Raw genomic sequence first — 22542 nt, 5'->3', positions numbered from 1 at the left:
TATTAACTTAACGAAACGTAGTGTTTACAAACTTTAGTGTGAGGCCCTGCCTCCTGATGAAGTGAAAACTGCGTTTCAGGATGCAGTGTCTTCCCATAATATACTGTAACAATAAGTGGTTGTATACAACCACTTATCATAAGTTAATTTGAACCAGGTACATAATAGTTATATATTTAGTATACTAAAAGCTATGTGTACTGTGTGTGTGTGTGTGTGTGTGTGTGTGTGTTTTATGATGGTTTAAGATGGTTTTTCCATTTTTTTAGCGTAGTTACACACGCCATGTATTCGCTAGTATTTAATATTGCAAGTTAATTTTACAACCTTAACCTATGGGTTAGGAATATAAAAATCGTAACGCGTTTCAACTCTAGTTGATGTAGTTTTTAGAATATAAACCAAACAAAATCGCTACCCATACTATAAATGCAAGTGTGTTCGTTGGTTTATTGGTTTGTCCTTCAATCACATCGCGACGTAGCAACGGATTGACGTAATTTTTTGCATAGATATAGTTAAAGACCTGGAGAGTGACCTGCATGTACTATGTTCACGACAAAAGCGCAGGCGCGGGTAGGTTAATTTTCATATAGAACCGCGCGCAAGTTGCACGTGAACACACATTTGATACGCTTAGTACTTTGCTAGAGCGTCCGCTCTCGGGATTTGACGTGAACTAAAGTTCCCCTAGCCTTAAACAAACTAACGGACGATAAACATTTAAATAGTAATAGTCGCCTCTCAAATCTGCTGAAATCCATTTAAATTCGTGTACTTCATTTAAAAGAGCTGACATAAATTTGCATAAATTTAATTGTTATGTTAATAAAGAGGTCTGTAGCACTCATGTATTTTTCATATCAGCTATCTACTGCAAGGCTTTTTTGTGGCAGAGTAAGGAAAAACATTTCAATTTATATTGTTGTTATTATAATCATGGGTATCCTTGTTGCATTACTACACTCCAAGACCATATTAAGTTTAGAAATTTTATACGACATAATTAGCCACAAAGTTATAGGTAAAGCGCATAACTGAGTAGGATCCTACTCATAGGAGTAGGTAGATGGATGACATTCGTCACAAGTTGACTAATCACTCACCTCTCGTGTCACGTCATCACAACCTCACGCACCGTTCAAATACCGCAAGAACCTCCTCGCATTATGCCTATAGTATATTCTCTAACATTTCAGAAAACAACAAGTTTTGTCAAGTATGCTTTGATCCTAAAACATAAAATTTTACTAAAAACTAAACCGCAATCGTGCGCAACGATATCAAAACGGATCGTGCTGTATCGACTACGGTGATATGCCTTGACTGTGATATGGCGTTTGTAAACATAAGCAGTAAGCACATTTCATATTTTATTGCAGCCACCTCGTTCAGCCCATCCCGTAGTGAAGTTCACGTGCACAAGTCAAGAACCCATGGTGATCGACAATCTACCTTTCGACAAATACGAACTGGAGCCGAGTCCCCTGACGCAGTTCATACTGGCGAGGAAACAACCAACCAGTTGCTGGCAGGTATGCTATTAGTGACCTAAAATAATAACTAATGTTTCTTTGTCCTATTAAAAGGTTTTACTAGCTCAACGTGTTTGTATGTTGTTATTCCGTTGAAATTGATTTTCGGCTAGTTCCAAATGTCCGATTGATTTGAAACCTGTCATGAAACACGCCAAATTCAACTGTCCTGCCATCAGACAGTAGGTACCTACCTGTACGAAAAACCTGCATCATTACAATCGCAATTGTTGTGATTGGCAGAATTTACGGTATTCTTGTTGCAACAATGCATTGTAGCCAACAGCGTGCGATTGTCGGCCAATCAGAGGTGACTGTATAATCACACTGTAGCTGTCATATTATTGTAATCGAGCTACTGTCTCCTCCATCATCAGAGATGCTTTATGGTGTTATGTATGAAAACAACGAGATTCCGATACTGACTGGTTTATTAATAAATTAGACATACCCAGTGACAGTTGACACACATTATAAGTTCCATGACTACCTACATATTTCATACATATCATTGTCCTCCTCTAATAGAAGACTATAATAAACAGGTAGGTATTATAGATGACCTCTTAAGTAGTTCAACAGGTAGGTAGGTACATTAGTCAAATAGAACTTAGAAACAATATAAGAACTAACACAAATACATAAGTTAATATAAGAAGATCTAATACAATCGCAACAAATAGGTAGGTACTTATCTAGTACTTATTATAATTAATTTTAAGGCATTTTATTAATACTGTTTTATCTTTTTAACACATTCTAATGCAGCTGCCCGACGCTGGCGCATGCCCTCTTGTTCTACTTCGATCGAATTAGCATCTTCTTTATTTAAATCGTCAACATGACCGGATATTGAACCTTCTTCAACGTTAACCGAACTGTCTTTCGAATTTTCGTTCTCCGATAAATCACGAGCGTTTGGGTTAGGGGAATCGTCCGACGTCGGAGACACTAAGGCCAAAGAATGACGAGACTTGCGTTTGTCTGTTAGGATTTGATCTATGTGGCGCTTCTGTACCCGACCGTCCCTAGCTTTAACCACATACGTCACCGGACTCTTTCGTTCTAGTACTTCACCCTCCGCCCATTTAGCACTATTCTTAGCATAATCGCGTATCCACACGGCGTCGCCGGGCTGCGCCTCGCGCAGCGTGTGCGGCGGCGCGGCGCGGCGCTCGGCCGCCTGCTGCGCGGCGCGCACCCGCTCGGCGGCGTCGGGCCGCAGCAGGTCGAGGCGCCCGCGCAGGCGCCGCCCGAACATGGCCACCGCCGGCTCGCGACCGGTGGTGCTGTGCTCTGTGTTGCGATACGTGAAAAGAAATCTACTGAGCGCCGTTATATCGTCTACATTTTCGATTAATGCTTTCTTTAGAACCCGTTTTATAGTACGAACGGCGTTTTCGGCAGCACCGTTGCTGGACGGGTGATATGGAGCTATGCGAGTATGCTTAATACCATTCCGTTTAAGATACAGCCCGAATTCCTCCGAGTTATAAGGCGGTCCATTGTCATGGATCATTTTCGGGAGCCCAAATTTAGCGAATAGTTGTCTCAAACGACTTATAACGACGGTTGCCGAGATCGATGTTAATTTTTCAACTTCTATCCATTTTGTATGGGCATCTATGATAATTAAGTAATACGCGTTGTTGAACGGCCCTAGGAAATCGAGGTTCAAGCGCGACCATGGCTCCGCGGGCCAGGGCCACGAGTGCAGCGGCGCGACGGGCGGCGCGGGGCGTTGCGACACGCACGCTGCACACTGCGCCGACACACGCTCGATGTCTGCGTCCAAACCCTCCCAGTATACATAATTACGTGCGATCTGCTTCATTTTGACGATACCGGGATGCCCGTCGTGTATTTCTTTCAAAACTCTCTCTCGCAGTATTTTAGGAATTATCATCCTATAACCCCAAATTAAACAACCTTGATCTATATGTATATTATCCTTTCTATTAAAATAAGGTTTTTCGGGTTCTGATATCGCTTTGTTCGGCCACCCGAACATAACGTAACCATACACTTTACTCAATAGTGGGTCTTTCGGGATCTCCGTTTTAATTTCTTTAAAACTGAGCGGAAAATCGTCTCGAATGAAATTAAGATAACTACCTCTTTCGTTCTCACTCGTGACTCGACTATCGGCCGAGTGTAAGGGAAGCCGAGAGAGTGCGTCGGCCTGACAGTTTTCAATAGATCTTACGAATTCAATTTCAAAATCATACGCACCTAATTTAACCGCGTATCTTTGTAGACGGCTCGCCGCGGTCAAAGGAATACCCCGTTTTTTTCCAAATATGTAACTGAGAGCGCGGTGATCGCTTCGGAGAATAAAATGCCGCCCGTATAAGTATTGGTGGTGTTTCGTCACCCCGAACACAATAGCGAGTGCCTCTTTGTCTATTTGTGAGTAGTTGCACTCCGCGCTCGTGAGCGTCCGCGACGCGCAGCTCACCGGCCGCTCCACGCCGTCCGCGTGCCGCTGCAACAACACCGCTCCCAAGCCGTAAGGACTGCTATCCACCGCTAGTATGAGAGGAAGGCTCGCGTCGTAATGCGCCAGCACCGGAGAGCTACTCAGTACCTTTTTAATTTTATGAAAGGCGTTCGTGCACTTTTTGTCCCAATTCCACTTGACATTTTTCTTAAGAAGATTATACATCGGTTTTAAAATATCACTCATGTTCGAACAAAACTTTGAGTAAAAATTTACCAGGCCCATAAAGCTTCTTAACTGTGTTACGTAGGTGGGGGTGCAGCGACTATAGCTTCGATTTTTTTATCATCAGTGTGCAAACCGAATTTATCAATTTTATAACCTAAGTATGTAACACTGTCTTTAAAAAATTGACATTTAGACCAATTGATTCTTAAACCATTTTCATTCAAACGGTGTAGCACTGCCCTTAAATTTCTTAAATGTGTACCTTTGTCTTTACCCGTAACACAAATATCATCAGCGAACACGGCCGTCGAGGGCAATCCACTCAATGTTTCTTCCATAATCTTTTGGAAGTTCTCCGGAATACATTTAATTCCAAACGGAACGCGCTTATAAACAAAAGTACCTATGTGAGTCGTGATTGCCGTCATCGGCTGTGAGTCTTCTTCTAGAACACACTGCTGAAACGCATTAGATAAATCGAGCTTCGTGTATTGCTCGCCCCCACCTAGTGTGGCGAACAGATCCTCGATCCGTGGCAGCGGGTAGTGGAAATCTTTAAGACGTGGATTTATGGTGATTTTATAATCGCCACAAATGCGAATCGAACCGTTAGATTTAACAACAGGCACTATGGGCGTCCCATAGTCCGATCTGTCAACTTTGTAAATAACCCCTTCCCGCTGCAATCGTTCGAGCTCGCGCTCCACCGGTTCTCGAAGCGCAAGCGGTAGCTGGCGGGCCTTCACGAACACGGGCGTGTCGTCCTTTAAATGTAAACGCAATCGCGACTTAAAAGTGCCCAGGCCTCCCGCGAACACTTCGGGAAACTCCTTTTTTAAATTAACAGCGATAGACTCGTTACTGGACATGTTATAACATTGAATAACAGTTAATTTTAATTCTTTTATCCATACTCTGCCCATGAGAGGAGGGCCCCCATTTTCGATTATATACAATTTTAATTTTGCCGATGTAGACCCACAAGTTACATCGACTAAAATATAACCGATCGTTTCTATGACGTCACCGATATAAGACTTTAGAATTAAATTCTTGTTTTGTATAGGAAATTTGGAAAAATTCCTATCATAATATTGCCTAGATATGGCTGAAATTTTACTTCCGGTGTCTATTTCAAATTTGTGACTCGCGTTATCGATATTCAAAATCGCATGATAGGGGCCACCGTCTCCGCCGCTAATAATATTATTAAAATTTCTATCGTCGTCACTATTAGAATCGGAATTATTAAAATAGATCTGACCTTTCTGTTTCTGTCTCGAACCACCACTCACTACACTCACTTCACTTTTGCCCTTCTGGGGGCATCGGACCTTCAAATGACCTCGGTCCCCACACAGATCACAATTGTAGAACCTATATTTGCATCTTCCTTCTGGATGAGGCCCCTTTGCGCACCGACCGCAGAGGCCTCGGGCCCCCGCACCGCTGCCGGCCCTGAGGCCGCCGCCGCCCGGTGCGCGCTGGCCTCGCGCCGCGCCCACCCGATGCAGGCCGTCGTCGTCCCCGGCGCCGGTCACAGATGCGAGCCCGCTCGTCCCAGCCGTCGCGCACGCCGTCATCGCATGCCGTTCCGCCGCCTCGAGAGCCAACGCCATCTCCACCGCGCGCCGATAGTCAATATTCCTTTCGGCAAAAAGCCGCGAACGCATCTCCTCGCTAAAAAGTCCCGAAACGAACTGATCTCGAAGATTCACTTCGAGTTGTGCTCCGAAATTGCACGTCTTAGCGAGATGTTTCAAGCTTTGTAGGTACCCTTTTACCCCTTCGCCTTGTTGTTGCTTTCTTTGCCGAAATTTATGTCTCTCAGCTATCTCGGATCTCTCGGGTTCCAGATGATCTTTCACTAACTTCACCAACTCGTCGAAAGTTTTCTCTTCCGGTTGCACAGGTGAACACAAATCACACATTAACGCGTAACACTCTGCGCCGACTAAGGTGACTAACGTGGCAACGTGGAGTTTAGCTTCGATATTATTCAATACAATAAATTGTTTAACTCGACGCACGTACGCGTCCCAATCTTCCGTCCCCGCGTGAAAACTTTCCACTTTACCGAGTGGCATTATTATATTTTAAAGAATTTACTTCAAAATACTAATTATTTCCACTTCGTCGCCAGTGTTATGTATGAAAACAACGAGATTCCGATACTGACTGGTTTATTAATAAATTAGACATACCCAGTGACAGTTGACACACATTATAAGTTCCATGACTACCTACATATTTCATACATATCATATGGTATCATGATTATTTATTGTCCAAACCACACTCTGCAAAATTTCAACTCCATCAGATTTGGAAGTAGCCAAAAAATCAGGTACCTACCAATTTCGACATAATGACAGCATACGAAAAGTACTAATAAAAAAGCTTTAAAAATTAACCAAGATTTATTTCCCAGGTCTTCGTAGCTAACAGTGGTTGCAAGAACTCTGAAGTGAGTCACCCCTTCGGTTACCTGAAAGCGTCCACGAACCTGACATGCGTCAATCTCTTCGTGTTACCGTACAACTATCCGGTGCTATTACCGCTTCTGGACGACTTGTTCAAAGTGCACCGCTGCAAGCCTACGCCGGAGTGGAAGCAGGCGTTTCAGGCGTACTTGGATCGGATGCCGTCGTATTATGTTACCGTAAGTTTTAATGTTTATTTCTGTTGATTTTGCTATGGAAGAGCGGAGTTTTCTGACACAGGTGTAAGACCTTTACCGACTCTTAAAAGAAGGTTCCAACCTTGAAGTGTTCTAGGATGTAAGATATTGATTTTTTAATGACATGTACCTGTACAAATTATTGGATATACTAGCTGATGCTCGCGACTTCGCGTGGATTTAGGTGTTTTAAAAATTTGGGAATACTTTGATTTTCCGGAATAAAAAGGAACCTTTGTCAATTTCCGGGACGCAAGTTACCTCTGTACTAAATTTCATATGAATCGGTAAAACGGATGGGCTTTTAAGAATCCCGTGGGAACTCTTTGATTTTCTGGGAAAAAAAGTAGCCTATGTGCGTGAATTCCCACGGGATTTTTCAAAAACCTAAATCCACGCGGATGAAATCGCGGGCATCGTCTCTTTGAGAAATAAGATATGTGTGCAGGTACTTTGACATAACTTATAAAAGTGGTAGTACCTGATTCGCCAGAGATAAGCCAAAGCCGCATTCACAATGCGATTTACATTTCATAACGCCTCATTAGCTCAACGATTTACTAGTACATGAAATCCAATTGATAGTAAGAGGATTGAAAGTAGTTTTAAATTACACATTTTAAGTAATTATTAAGTACTTTATTAAAAACTATACTAACCACTCATTTTAAGTTTTTGTTAACATGTTTTTATATAAAGCCAGTCACTCAGTCAGTCACTTTTCATTTTATATAATTATTTAGATTTTACTGAATTCAAACAAAAAACTGTATATAAAAATGATTCTTTTTCAGCCACTTCGTCGGGCGCTAACAAAAATGGGTGCGTCGGCTCCGCTTGTCCAGAGTTTGATTCCCGACACACAGGACAATTCTCTGAGTTTCTCCGTACTGAACTACTTGAAAAGACTGAAGAACCAGGCCAAGATAGAGTTCGAGAAACTTTGTGCTGATGTCATCAATAAGGCTTCCAGTGCGAATAGCCAAAAGGTAATTACATTCATTCATTTTTTTTTTTTTGAATTTGTTGTGGTTTTATTTTATCCAGTATCAGCAAAAAGTAGGTAGTAGGCATTTTAGAAATTTGTATTCTGCACCTTATAGGAAGTTTGTTGTTCAGAGTTGCCATAAAGATTGGCGAGGATTTTGCGTAACTACATACACAAATGGAAAATGCAGTATTAGTACTCCTTTCTTAAAAAACTAAATCAAAACGGTCAAGAGCGAGTCGGACTCGCACCTGAAGGGTGCCGTATCATCATTGTACAATATTCTACACTTTTTATTTTTTTAATTTACTTGGTGGCCATTTTGAATTTTTTATTTGTTATAGCGGCAATAAAAATACACTAAAAATTTCAACTCTACCTATTACGGTTCATGGGATACAGCTTGCTGACAGATAGACAGACAGACATACGGACGGATAGTAGGGTCCCGTTGGCAACCTTCGAGTACGGAACCCTAAAAACTTTATTATATCACTCATTTAAACCTTTCAGGTGGCAGAAAGCGTTCGTGTGATGCCTCGTTCGCCGCTCAAAAAGGACTTGACTACACATCCGTGTCTTCAGGACAAGTTCACAGCTCTTCGGGACCAGTTGAACGAGTTCGGAGGCTTCGTTGTAGGCTTGTCGCGTGGACGCCATAAGAATCAAGCGCACACCTACAGGAACCCTTTCGATGTACAGAGGAGAGATCTGTTGGATCAGGTAAATAACTACACCAATAGTCTCTGTAGTACTACATTGGCACAAAAATGAGGGCATCCAGAAGAGAACCAGAGTTACTGACAGTTTAGCGGGTTGCGAAGCTTAAGTGGCAATGGGCAGGGCACATAGTTCGAAAAACTGATAGACGTTGGGGTCCCAAGGTGCTAGAATGGCGAGCCCGCACCAGAAAGCGCACCCTTAGAAGATTCTCCACTAGGTGGACAGACTATGCTACGAGTCGTAGGGAGCCGCTGGATTCAGGCTGCGCAAGATCATCTGTGGAAGTCCTTACAACCATTATCCATATCGGTTGACGATTATGATGAGTACGCGCTAGTCAGAACATTATTAAATTTCAATATTATTTTTGCGTTATGCGACCTTACAACTAATTGATTAATTTTTTCTTACAACGAATCGATTTCCAGCGTTTTGTAAAATTTTGAGAATGTTGACAGCTTCCTAGAAGACGATTTTTGTTTGGAATAGCTGTTCCATGCTTTTAATTAAATGTTAACGATAAGCTCTTAGGTCAGCTTTGTCAGCTTTGTCACCTTCCGTTAACAGATACAGCCTTAGTAGGATATAGGCTTACACATTTTACTATGGTTTTCCAGGTGGTTCGAATGCGTTCGAACTTCCTTCAGCCGAACCTCGCGTACACTCGGCTGGTAGACGAGGACAGCGCGCACTCCATGGCGGTGGCCCAGATGGGCAACTACCAGGAGTACCTCAAGCGCATGACGCCGCAGCTGCGCGAGATCGAGTCCCAGCCGGTGCGGCAACACATGTTCGGCAACCCCTTCAAGATTGACAAGGTAACAACCATGGAACACTTTTGTGTAGGAGTAGCTGGCGAACCAAACGGGTGTAATCAAAATCGCGAACTTTGAACCCGACTAAATTTCAGTAGATTTAGACCATTTTGCAAAACTGAAACGGTCTAGCAAAAGCTCTGAAATCTTTTTAATTCATTTGATACCAGATTTTTGTGAACTCCTTTCTCTAACTTTAGCTTGTTAATTTTAGGAACCGTGCAACTCAAAACTTTAAGGGTATGTTTGACTAACCCATTAAGGGTTAGCCAAATATAATTTACACATGAATATTATCTAATGTATTATCTTTATATATTTGCAGAGGATGATGGTCGACGAAGCCGATATAGACCCGCTAGGGGCAGTTCGAGGAAGCGGCGGCGCAGGCGCCGGAGGGAAGAGGGGTTCGGAAACCCCTCGAGCCGCACCTCCCAAGAGAAAAGCGGGCCCCTTACCCCACCACATAGTCGCGCGGAGGCCCTCAACGCCACCCGTGCCACCGACGCCACCACATTTGCCCTCCACTTCTTCGGTGGCGTCACCTCCGCCTACAGCGCCTCTGTCGCCCGCGATGGCACGAAGACCTGCGTCCCCTCTCGCACCCGTACCTTCCGATCTACCATCGGGAAGACCGCCTGAGGTAAGTTTTCTGTTTAATGTTACATGATTCACTGCAGCCTTAAGCCTCACGGCTATGATTTCTCCACAGTCGGCATTAAGAAATGCAAAGAAATTAAGGAGCTTAAAGCTTAAAAGAAGAAGCGGACCCCTATTACACAACAGTGCCACCAAGAATCTTTCTGCCATTACTTTCTTTTTTGGTTTCCGCGTCGCGTTGCATATTTTTGAAACCTTGTAAATTCATGCTAGAAACTTTTCAATACACATCCGTTTAACCGATTTTAACCGGTACAGAGATCAAAGTGTTTCCACGGGATTTTTCGAGAAATCCGCTAAAGAAATGCGGGCATCATCTACTCATTGATAAAATTTTCAATGAAGTTACTCAATTCCAGGAACCTCCAAACGTGGATACTGGCGGACCGTCTACACCAGTTTCGTCTCCACAGCCCGCTGCGCCCATCAACCTCCCGCCTGTCATCAAACCATTTCTTAATGGAGGTTCGTATCTTCAGCTACCTTTGTTTTGTCCATGCGCTTGTTCAATCTATTTGGAGGTACTCGGCTTCGCCCCGTCCTTCCAATATTACTTCCAAGGTTTTATTTCCGGCCTGGACGGTAGACTATTTTAATAATCGTGATGTTGTGATTTGGACAGATGCGTACACAACGATGTGCAGCAAGATGCCGCGGTCGCCGTCGCCGCCGGGCGAGTCGGCCGCCGTGCCCGCGCCGCCTGCGCCCGCGCCGCCCGCCGCCGACTCGCAGGAGCTGCAGATCAGCGCCATCATCCAGGGCGTCGCGGCCGAGAACAACTACTCCGCGCGCGCACGCAAGAAGAAGCGGAAGGTGACTAACATCCACCATTTAATAAAAGACAAACGATCCGCCCCGGCTTCGCACGGGTGTTTAGAGTTGTAATTTTATCATGAAACAAAACAAATCGCACAACCAAGGGTCACTGGTAGAGATATCTTATAGAGATAAGTGCTTCCCTGTCCACTTCTTCTTTCTTTTTAGGGTTCCGTACCTCAAAAGGAAAAATGGAACCCTTATAGGATCACTTTGTTGTCAGTCTGTCTCGTCCCGCCCTGCCCCTTACCTGGTTTAGCAGATTACCGCGATCTTTTTCCTGGTTACATAGATGTGACAGTGAAATCCTTTTTAAAATTAAGTAGACTGAAATCTTACGGGTTTAAAAGTCCGAATTTCTTACCTTTTAATTTTGCTTCTCTTTTCTCCTCTTTTCTTCTTCTTGTCACGATCTTATCTTCCTCTTAAAAATGAACTAGACTGCCTGTCTCACGATTTTAAGAATCCGAATTTCTTACCCTTTTGACTTGGCTTTTCCTCAAAATCTGCGATTCCCTCCTTTGTCTTAGCAGTTTACCACAATTTTATTCCCCTTCCATAAAATTAAGTAGACTTGGAAATCTTCACAGTTTTAAAAGAGTCCGATTTTCTTACCTTTTGACCTTGCTTCTCTTACTCCAAAAATTTCGTCAATCGTTTAGCAGTTACCACAATCTTATTCGCCCCTTAAAAATGACGTAGACTGCCAGTCTCACAATTCTAAGAGTCCGATTTTCTTATCCTTTTGACCCGGTAATTGGCCTTTTCAATTCTCTTCATTAGCTAAGCAGTTTACCATGATCGTATTCCCCACCTTAAAATTAAGTAGACTCTGAAATCTTCACGATTTTAAGAGAGTCCGATTTTCTTGCCTGCCTCCCGCCAGCCGGCAGACTCGCAGGAGCTGCAGATCAAGGCCATCATACAGGACATCGCAGCTGAAAACGACTACTCTTCCAGCGGAAGGAAAAGGAAACGAAAGGTAGTGTGAATTTATGTGGTAGTCTGAATTCCCCTATCCTTATCACTTTGTTATGAGTTTCAGCGATCCTGACTTTTATTTTAAGCAATGATCCCATGCACTATATTTTTATTCTTTGAGGCAGATTTTTACGCTTTTGAGCGGAAACAAGAAACGAAAGTTGTGTGAGTTTATGTGGTAGTCTACATCCCCCTGTACTTATGATTTATTATGAGTTTCAGCGATGAATTTCAGCGATCCTGTCTTTTTCTTTAAGAGACGAGCCCATGCACTATATTTTTATTCCTTGAGGCTCCTTCCGTACGCTTTTGAGCGGAAACAAGAAACGAAAGTTGTGTTAGTTTGTGGTAGTCTAAATACCCATCCTTATGATTTATTATGAGTTTCAGCGATGAGATTCAGCAGTCCTGTGCTTTAATTTGAGACGATCCCACGCACTATTTTATTCTTTGAGGCTGAATTATTTACTCTTTTGAGTGGAAACAAGGAAACGAAAGTTGTGTGTTGTGTGTTGAGTGAGTGTGTGTTAGTCTACATCCTTCTCTCCTTATGATTTATTATGAGTTTCAGCGATCCTGTCTTTTATTTTAAAAGGCGGTGCCATGCACTCTTTTATCCCGTGAGGCTGATTCCTTACTCGAGCGGAAAATTCATAATTCATTTATTGCACAAAAGACACGATTTTACAAGACTATCATTCCATCTCCTTGTCATCTCTTACTCCATCCATATGACCATTGTGCTCAACTTTTGAGTCCAAACTACGCTAGTTTTGGAACGCTTTTCTTTTTTTACGTGACTGTATCCAACCACAGTTAACTTAAACGATGTCATGCTTAAGTTTTGCGATTCTTATTCCAAACATCATTCACAAAAATGTATGAATACAACAATTTCAAAGATTTAAATATTGAGTTGTTTGACGTCCATTTAGCAACTTAATAGGAGTTAGTTATTCAAAGTGATCAAGTTATACGAATTATATCTTGTTTCACGCGTATGAAGTGGCCAGAATTTAAGGTAAGTATATGTAGTAATACTAAGGCCGGCACAGATAAAATATTCAGAGGTATAGGAAGAACTTAAAAAACCTCTTGAATATCTGACAGGGTCATTGTTACACTCATTTACATCTTCAGCTAAGAAAAGAAACTGCACACTTGTAATATGCAACACATCCTCATTTTTGTAATGAACTCTTTGGGTCTACCTTTGCAGATCATATTATAATATCATATAATCGTATTATAGATATATATATATATAATCATGTAATAAATTATTTTATCAATACCTATCTGCTTACTATCTCCTATTTTATTGTTGGACAAAGCCAATATTTTGTTTGGTTGTATCTTTGTCTGCCATCATCATCATCAATCAATCGCCGGACACTCTCAGAATGTCAGTTTAGGCAAAACAAAAAATAAGCAGGACAAATCTCAATTGAAAGTCAATAATACTATCTAAGTGGTTGTTTTGAAAAGTAAATCATCCGTTATTTTTCAGAGCGAAAGACAAGAGCCGCCTGTGTTGCAGCCGCCTGAGCCTTCGCGCAAAGAACTGACTGACATTAAGAAGCACAATCTCACTGTTCGAGCTGAAGTGTACCGCGCCGTTCGAAGGCCGGGCAAAGGTAAGAAAATTTTTTTTTTGAATTGAGAACTTCTTTATTTTGGGATGGGTTTGACGTGTGTATCTGTGTATCTGCCTGTGGCATCGTAGCTCCTAAACTAATGAGCCGATTTTAATTTAGTTTTTTTTTTGTTTGAAAGGTGGCTTGATCGAGAGTGTTCTTAGCTATAATCCAAGAAAATCGGTTCAGCCGTTTGAAAGTTATCAGCTCTTTTCTAGTTACTGTAACCTTCACTTGTCGGGGGTGTTATTTCAATTTACACTTGTCATTTACATAATGACGATTGTGTTATAATATTTTTTTTCAGATGTGTAAAAGACATATATTATGGTCTGAAATTGATTACACTATTTGGTTATAACAGATTACGCTCACATCATCTTATTGGTGAAAATAAAAATTATTGGTTTATACAATCGATTCAGTTGAATTTTTTCTTGCTTACAGATTACACGAAACTGTTTGAAATCCTAAAACAATTGCAAGGTACCGTGGATATTAAGAAGGAAGTGATACGTGATGTTATTAGTGAATCGTTACGCTTCAAGAGGAGAGCACTGGCGCAGTTGCTAGAGGACTTCTTAGCGGGACTAGAAAAGAACGGTAACAGTGCCTCAGTTAGTATGACAAGGATGAATTCGTTTTACAGTAATACGAACAACCATAGCTAGTGGCGTATGTGAAATTGAACATTGATTTTAAACTATTTTAAACGTATGACATTTTAGCCGAGCGTCTTTTAATGCAGTACTACATAATATTGAAGCGTATGAACTTGTTGGTTGTAAATCCTACTAATGATTTCATGATTCATTAAATCCCAATGAGGAACTTTCCAGCGAACGTTCCATAAAATTATTATAGATGTCTCTGAATGCATAGCTCGCCGCGAAAGGCAGAAAAATACTGTCTGTGCCTTTTAGATTATTTTTCTAGGTCATGTCAATCAATGATATAATATGACGAGTAACTGTTTTGTCTATGGACATATTCCTACGTCAGCCATTCGCCAGTTTTTCGTTTTCGTTTTTATTTCTTCATCCGGGTGTCTAACCAGATCTTCATATGCAAGGGTGGGTAATCGGGATCCAAAGTTGTGCAGTTCGATGCAAAGCAGAAAGACTAATTTTACGGAACGTTCGCTGGAAAGTTCCTCATTAGATTCGATCTCTTCGCGTGACATTATAGTCGATAAAATATAGCTTGAGTTCTGTGACAGAAGTTACTCAAATGACGCTATGAAGTTCAGTATTTTGTTATGGATGTATGGAGAATGTTTGCAAAAATTGTCATACTTCATTGGACATGCATAGTCACGTTACTTTTATCGTAACCAAAGTTTATAGTTTGATTTGGATTATGCACCACTACATAACTAAATACATGAAATCTTTGTTTCTTTTCATTCAATATGTAGTTAAAAATTATTAGCCTAGTATAGTATCAATGAAAACATAAAATAAAAATTAATTGCAGCTAGTCGCAATAATTTCGTTTCGTTATTGTTATAATGGATTTTCAACATTTGCCGCGGCCTTATTTATGCCACTCTGACAACTTGCACAGGACTTCAGCTATATTATGCGATCAACTATAAGTTAAAATCGATGATATAACCCTATTTCTTCGATTTTATTTTTATCTTTTATGGATTTATAAAGCAGTGCGGCCTTGGCGCTGCAGCCTTAGGCACTTAGCAACTTTGAAGGCCCCCTTAAATTCGATAAAATCGGACACCCATCTGTTTGTAGACCAAACTGTTATTGGTTTTGAAAGTGAAAATTCTTTTGGCGCGTTTGGCGATTTTGGGATGGGTAAAAACTTCAAGGTCTCGTCACCCACATGCTAATTTTTAATTAATGAAGTTCTTTACACAATCAAAATTATACTTTATTACAATTGTAATAAAATTCCCCTTTCGCTGTCATAAATTGGTTTATTTTTGTGTACTATCTGGACAAGATGTATGCTCTAAGGCAGGTTCGTTCATGGCTGTGAAATTCACCTATGTGCTGCAACGGTGTTCATTATAGCGACTAATGTGAGGTATTTGTAATACAAGTTGTTCAATCTGCAATAGTATTTACTTCAGAAATATTTTAGCACAAATGTGAAGGTCAACAGTGTTAAGAGCCTTGTAAATATTGGCCCAACTCTACCAATGCACACAGTATACTTGTACAGGGCCACTTGTGTGCATTTGTCGCGTGTAGCCAACACTGGCCAACTTGGCGACTTAAGTGAGTTTTCATATAACATCAAAGGATCTTGGCGCTATTCTGCGTTTACACGTTCGAAGGAACTTGCAACAAACGCATTGGGCCAATGTGATTTACATGAATTATAACTATGTATCTATTATTATAGATCTAACTATCTGTAATTTGTTTGAAATCTTATTTTGAATATCCAGATAGGTACATGTCAATATAATATAAAAACTACAATACAAATATTTTTACTATAATACAAATATTTTTTGTATCACCCGTTACATATTATTATGTCGAATCTTTTTTGTCTGTATTGAAATGTAACAATAAACGTGCATGTACGTATTCGCCATCGTAACTCGTGGCACTAGTCGCTGTTAGGACGGTTGCAGAAAAGCGTTTTTTGCGCGTGTAAGTTTGTTTTTGTATGCGCGTGTACGCGCACAAAACGTACTTTTGTCACACGTGCGTGTCGTACGAGCGTAGTGTTTGTGAAGAGCGTATGTAAATGGGTGTAAAAACGAGTGCTAAACGCGCAGAAAAGTTTGTAACCACCCTAATGTCATCAACATCTCGTCAATGTGCATTGAAAGATGCGGCTAGAAACGAATATATGAACAGGTAGCTCGCGCGCCGGCCGTCATACGTTCTCTGTCGGGCAAATATGTAAATGCACCTTAATACTTCCCATTGTTTTATTGTTTATTTTATTTTTGCTCTGTAATAATTAACACAGTAAAATAAATTGATTTAGTATAGATTTATAAAAGTTTTTAGTATATTGACAGCTTTCTGCTCTTATCAAAAATACCAACTTATTATCACGTTTATATTGAAAACATTGACATGCAATTGTTATGAAATTCTTGTTAAATTTTTTAATTTATGACAAAATTATAAATGAGATTTTTGTGATGAATGTTTATAATTAAAAATTAGCATAAGACCACACTAAGGGTATTTGATGTCTTCAACCTTGTCTCTGAATGAAAATAATGTAATTATGAGAAAGTCCTGTCAGCGACCACAACTTTTTGTCTTGTTAACACTGAAATGTCTTGTAATGTGATCTTATACTTAGTTAATTGTTATCATCGCTTTACTGCGGCACTGTTGCACGTTACCAAGTTTTCAGGCATTTAGATTGCATTCGATGTATGTATTTTGTATTCTTTAATTTTATTTAGTTTGACTTTTTAAAGCTGCGATCAAACCGAGTCCAATTCGGCACGAGATCGGGGATACTACTATATCTGATTGCGTCGACAAACTTGTGTGGACAGTAACCTTAGAGGGCTTGAGTTCCGGAACTCTGGTTATGGTGGAAAGCCGAAGTCTTCGTGAACATAACTGGAGTTTCGATTTTCAGATTTAAAAAAAAAGTTTTGATGAGTTGTACATATTATGAAATAGAGTAAAACTTACCCAATTTTATCAATGGAAATTTGTTTTATTTCATGCTTAACAGAATTGAACATTCGTTGAAACGCAAGAAATATTCAAAAATCGCATCATGTAATCACATTCAACTTTTTTAATGCAGTCTCAAAACTCCGACTCCGGAGTTGAAAAATAGTTCGAATTTCAAGCCCTAGCTACTAGGAGATTTGACATTTGACCAACGTTGATAGAATTAGAGCTAAATGGACCTAAAGGCTCTAGATTTAAAGTCATGTATTCAGTAAATTTTATTAGCAACGTTTCCGCTGGCTGTAGATGTATGGAACAAACTTAAGCTTTACAGCTAGGCTATTAAGGTCCAATTTACTTTGACTTTGTTTAGTCGCTCGAATTCTATCAACTTTGGCTAGATGTAAACTCTCAAGAACCTTACTGGTCCCTTGCGGGATTTGCCTTAGTTTGACTGAAGCTTTCATGAAATATTAAGGTGTAGAATTTTTAGTTACAGTCACAAGATTTCTTAGGCATAGGTATTACTTACACTAAAGTTGATACCTTGACTATCATAACATGTATAATATTCGATTGCTGAGATTTACTTAGTGTCTCTTGGCCTATATTCGTTTTTGTCATAATATTATTTTCACATTATAACGTAGATAATTTAAAGCAATATGAATTAAATGCTGTGTCCACAAGCAATAAAACTTGCGGAAGTCAGCTGTCATTGTCATGTTAGTGTCAAATTCTGCACGTTTTATACTTGATCCATGGAAAGAAGTTAGTAACTCTCTCTGTTACGGAATCCCATACGAATGACAGAGACAAAAATCTTGAGTCACCAACCAATCATAGACGAAACTTATGTTTTCGAATTGAATTTTGAATGTTTTTGAATATATTTTCGAAGGGAATTTCGAATGTTTTTTTGAAAACATGTTGATGATTGTTTGTTGAGTGAAAATGGTTAAAGCCCACTGAGATTTTGCTTACAACCTGAGATGTCATAGGTACTAAGAATAATAATTAATTAGTAGTAGTACGATTTTTGTTTGTATTATCCTTTCCGTATAAGGTACTGATTGATATACATAGTTCATTGGCCCCGACTAGTTTTCTTGTGATTAGTGCAATTTGTAAGCTAACTTCTTTCCGTGGATAGAGTAAATAGTATACAAAAGGAGAAGTTGACTTGCAGCAAGTGTTTGCAAGTGATTTCTCATAGCTAACGTATGCAAGTTTTATTACTAGTTGCCACTTGGTTTTAGGATTTCATTGTATATAACTTAATTCATAAAAACTGACTGGAGAATTGTGAAAAATGTAAATAATAAAATAGTTACTTGTAAATATTAGATTTTATTATTATTACCTACCAATGAAATGATTTTGTGTAGGACGCTTTAATGCGTCACGTCACGACCTTTAGTATGATCTAGTATTGCAGAATCTGACTCTATCAGTATAATAGTATTAATTATTTAGCAGATGGGTTTTAGTAATATAAATAATCACAAGTAGCCAATTTTATTATATAGAATTGCTAGTTTTATTTTATGTGGTCAGATTATTTTAATTTTTCGATAATTTGAATACTTCGTCACGCTAAAGGTCGTTTGGTCAATTGTATAGTGTATATATAATTTTATAAAATAAATTATGATCCTTATTGGATTTTTTATTTTGTGTTTTATTCATTTTAGGGCCGCTTTTCTTATCGCCAAAATAATAATACCTATTTACTTAACTGAGGAATAAATTGAATTTTTTGACGATTTTTTTGTAGAAAATATTCAGAGCCGTACTCATCTAGTTATAGTACGCGACAGATCGAGATGGCAATCGGCCATCGGGGTATGAGACTAAAGGGACGCCGCGCACACCCGCACGTAACAAGGGCTATTCCGCACCGGGTTAGCGCGGGGGGTTTGCGGGGCGTCCCCACCCCGATTGCCCTTTGACCTGTCGCGTACTATGAGGTGTGCTCTCTCTTTTAGAAACGTTATAGTGCCTTCAGAGTTCAAACCCGAAGGATGCGAACGGGATCCTATTACTAAGCCTCCGCTGTCCGCCCGTTCGTCCGTCTATACGTCTGTCAGCGGGCTGAATATCGTCAACCGTGTAGAATTGAAATTTTCACAGAATGTGTATTTCTATGCCAGTAGGTACCTACTGCAGATAACAACAAATAATAAAAATTTCAAAATGGCTGCCAAGAAAATTAAAAAAAAAAAAAAAGTTATTTCTTGTGCGATGGCTACGGAACCCTTTGGGTGCGAGTCCGACTCGCACTTGAACGGTTTTTTTGCCAGGTTTTGTGTTGAGAATTTATGGAATTCGCCAAAATTTCGTCTTCGGTGATTATAAAATGACAAGTAATAAGATTTAACCGATTTGTAATTAATTGATGTTGAAGTACCTAAATAAAATTTATCAACCGATTTATACGCACCTACCTACCAAAGCACTATGCCGAGTAGGTACCTACCGACTATCTTCATTTTATTTTCGTGGCCTGACCTTAAGGACGTCTTTGCAAAATGAATAGGTATCAAAATTGCACTACTACATAAGTACACTGCCCACACGCACACAGCTGCGTCAAAATGAGTGAATCGACTTGATTTTGATACTTTTATATTTTTATTTTATTTTATATTTGGTCATCTATTTTTTTTTAACAGTTTTTTTTTTAAATATGTATCTTGACAATAATACAGTAAGTAGAACAGTGCCTACAGACTAAGGGTCTGATGATGAAATATTTCACCATGACTTCTTGGCAATGAATAACATTTCCATGCTTATGAAATTATGAGCTCCTACTATGACTAAAATAATCTGAGAAGGATAGCATTACATTACCTCCCGACTTGATGAAATTGCATACTTTGGAACCTACTACTGGAACTCAGAGACGAATAGAGCTAGGTGTTTCGAGTTTGGGCTCATTTTCTTAGTCATGATGAGATCTTACCTCCGGATTTGTGGAGTGACCTGATGGTATACCTCGGAAGTCACTATTGGAACTCGGAGACGAATAGAGCTAGGTGTTTCGAGTTTGGGCTCATTTTCTTAGTCATGATGAGATCTTACCTCCGGATTTGTGGAGTGACCTGATGGTATACCTCGGAAGTCACTATTGGAACTCGGAGACGAATAGAGCTAGGTGTTTCGAGTTTGGGCTCATTTTCTTAGTCATGATGAGATCTTACCTCCGGATTTGTGGAGTGACCTGATGGTATACCTCGAAAGTCACTATTGGAACTCGGAGACGAATAGAGCTAGGTGTTTCGAGTTTGGGCTCATTTTCTTAGTCATGATGAGATCTTACCTCCAGATTTGTGGAGTGACCTGATGGTATACCTCGGAAGTCACTATTGGAACTCGGAGACGAATAGAGCTAGGTGTTTCGAGTTTGGGCTCATTTTCTTAGTCATGATAAGATCTTACCTCCGGATTTGTGGAGTGACCTGATGGTATACCTCGGAAGTCACTATTGGAACTCGGAGACGAATAGAGCTAGGTGTTTCGAGTTTGGGCTCATTTTCTTAGTCATGATGAGATCTTACCTCCGGATTTGTGGAGTGACCTGATGGTATACCTCGGAAGTCACTATTGGAACTCGGAGACGAATAGAGCTAGGTGTTTCGAGTTTGGGCTCATTTTCTTAGTCATGATGAGATCTTACCTCCGGATTTGTGGAGTGACCTGATGGTATCCTCGGAAGTCACTATTGGAACTCGGAGACGAATAGAGCTAGGTGTTTCGAGTTTGGGCTCATTTTCTTACTCATGAAGAGATCTTACCTCCGGATTTGTGGAGTGACCTGATGGTACACCTCGGAAGTCACTATTGGAACTCGGAGACGAATAGAGCTAGGTGTTTCGAGTTTGGGCTCATTTTCTTAGTCATGATGAGATCTTACCTCCGGATTTGTGGAGTGACCTGATGGTATACCTCGGAAGTCACTATTGGAACTCGGAGACGAATAGAGCTAGGTGTTTTGAGTTTGGGCTCATTTTCTTAGTCATGATGAGATCTTACCTCCGGATTTGTGGAGTGACCTGATGGTATACCTCGAAAGTCACTATTAGAACTCGGAGACGAATAGAGCTAGGTGTTTCGAGTTTGGGCTCATTTTCTTAGTCATGATGAGATCTTACCTCCGGATTTGTGGAGTGACCTGATGGTATACCTCGGAAGTCACTATTGGAACTCGGAGACGAATAGAGCTAGGTGTTTCGAGTTTGGGCTCATTTTCTTAGTCATGATGAGATCTTACCTCCGGATTTGTGGAGTGACCTGATGGTATACTTTGGAAGTCACTATTGGAACTCGAAGACGAATAGAGCTAGGTGTTTCGAGTTTGGACTCATTTTCTTAGTCATGATGAGATCTTACCTCCGGATTTGTGGAGTGACCTGATGGTATCATCGAAAGTCACTATTGGAACTCGGAGACGAATAGAGCTAGGTGTTTCGAGTTTGGGCTCATTTTCTTAGTCATGACGAGATCTTACCTCCGGATTTGTGGAGTGACCTGATGGTATACCTCGGAAGTCACTATTGGAACTCGGAGACGAATAGAGCTAGGTGTTTCGAGTTTGGGCTCATTTTCTTAGTCATGATGAGATCTTACCTCCGGATTTGTGGAGTGACCTGATGGTATACCTCGGAAGTCACTATTGGAACTCGGAGACGAATAGAGCTAGGTGTTTCGAGTTTGGGCTCATTTTCTTAGTCATGATGAGATCTTACCTCCGGATTTGTGGAGTGACCTGATGGTATATCTCGAAAGTCACTATTGGAACTCGGAGACGAATAGAGCTAGGTGTTTCGAGTTTGGGCTCGTTTTGTTAGTTATGACGAGATTATACCTTGAAACTTGTTGGAGTGCTCTGAAGGTATACTTCAAAAGCCACTATTGGACTTTCGAGTCGAGTAGAGTTAGATGTTATGAGTTTGAGCTCGTTTTGTAAGTTCCAATAGTGACTTCCGAGGTATACCATCAGGTCACTCCACAAATCCGGAGGTAAGATCTCATCATGACTAAGAAAATGAGCCCGAACTCGAAACAGCTAGCTTTATTCGTCTCCGAGTTCCAATAGTGACATCCGAGGTATACCATCAGGTCACTTCACGAATCCGGAGGTAACATCTCATCATGACTAAGAAAATGAGCCCAAACTCGAAACACCTAGCTCTATTCGTCTCCGAGTTCCAATAGTGACTTCCGAGGTATACCATCAGGTCACTCCACAAATCCGGAGGTAAGATCTCATCATGTCTAAGAAAATGAGCCCAAACTCGAAACACCTAGCTCTATTCGTCTCCGAGTTCCAATAGTGACTTCCGAGGTATACCATCAGGTCACTCCACAGATCCGGAGGTAAGATCTCATCATGACTAAGAAAATGAGCCCA

General features: G+C 40.5%; 1 protein-coding gene across 2 annotated transcripts in view; it reads left to right on the top strand.

Annotated features, from left to right (window-relative positions):
* The window catches only part of LOC123873235 (integrator complex subunit 6-B), a 28354-nt gene extending 9556 nt beyond the window's left edge, over positions 1-18798 (top strand). Inside the window, exons 7-17 of one of the 2 annotated variants that reach the window (XM_045917983.1) lie at positions 1383-1535; positions 6635-6865; positions 7678-7872; positions 8385-8594; positions 9212-9412; positions 9735-10052; positions 10429-10534; positions 10692-10882; positions 11772-11867; positions 13377-13503; positions 13951-18798. In XM_045917983.1, the coding sequence (XP_045773939.1) occupies positions 1383-1535; positions 6635-6865; positions 7678-7872; positions 8385-8594; positions 9212-9412; positions 9735-10052; positions 10429-10534; positions 10692-10882; positions 11772-11867; positions 13377-13503; positions 13951-14174 (2052 nt within the window). In that variant the 3' untranslated portion in view covers positions 14175-18798. The remainder of the gene's footprint in view (positions 1-1382; positions 1536-6634; positions 6866-7677; positions 7873-8384; positions 8595-9211; positions 9413-9734; positions 10053-10428; positions 10535-10691; positions 10883-11771; positions 11868-13376; positions 13504-13950) is intronic. The other variant, XM_045917993.1, reaches the window with a different exon arrangement.
* The last annotated feature ends 3744 nt before the right edge of the window (positions 18799-22542 follow it).

The sequence above is a fragment of the Maniola jurtina genome, chromosome 2 (assembly GCF_905333055.1).
Source record: "Maniola jurtina chromosome 2, ilManJurt1.1, whole genome shotgun sequence".
NCBI lineage: Eukaryota > Metazoa > Arthropoda > Insecta > Lepidoptera > Nymphalidae > Maniola > Maniola jurtina.
Note: the sequence above shows the minus strand (reverse complement) of the source record. Positions and strands in the feature narration are given on the sequence as shown.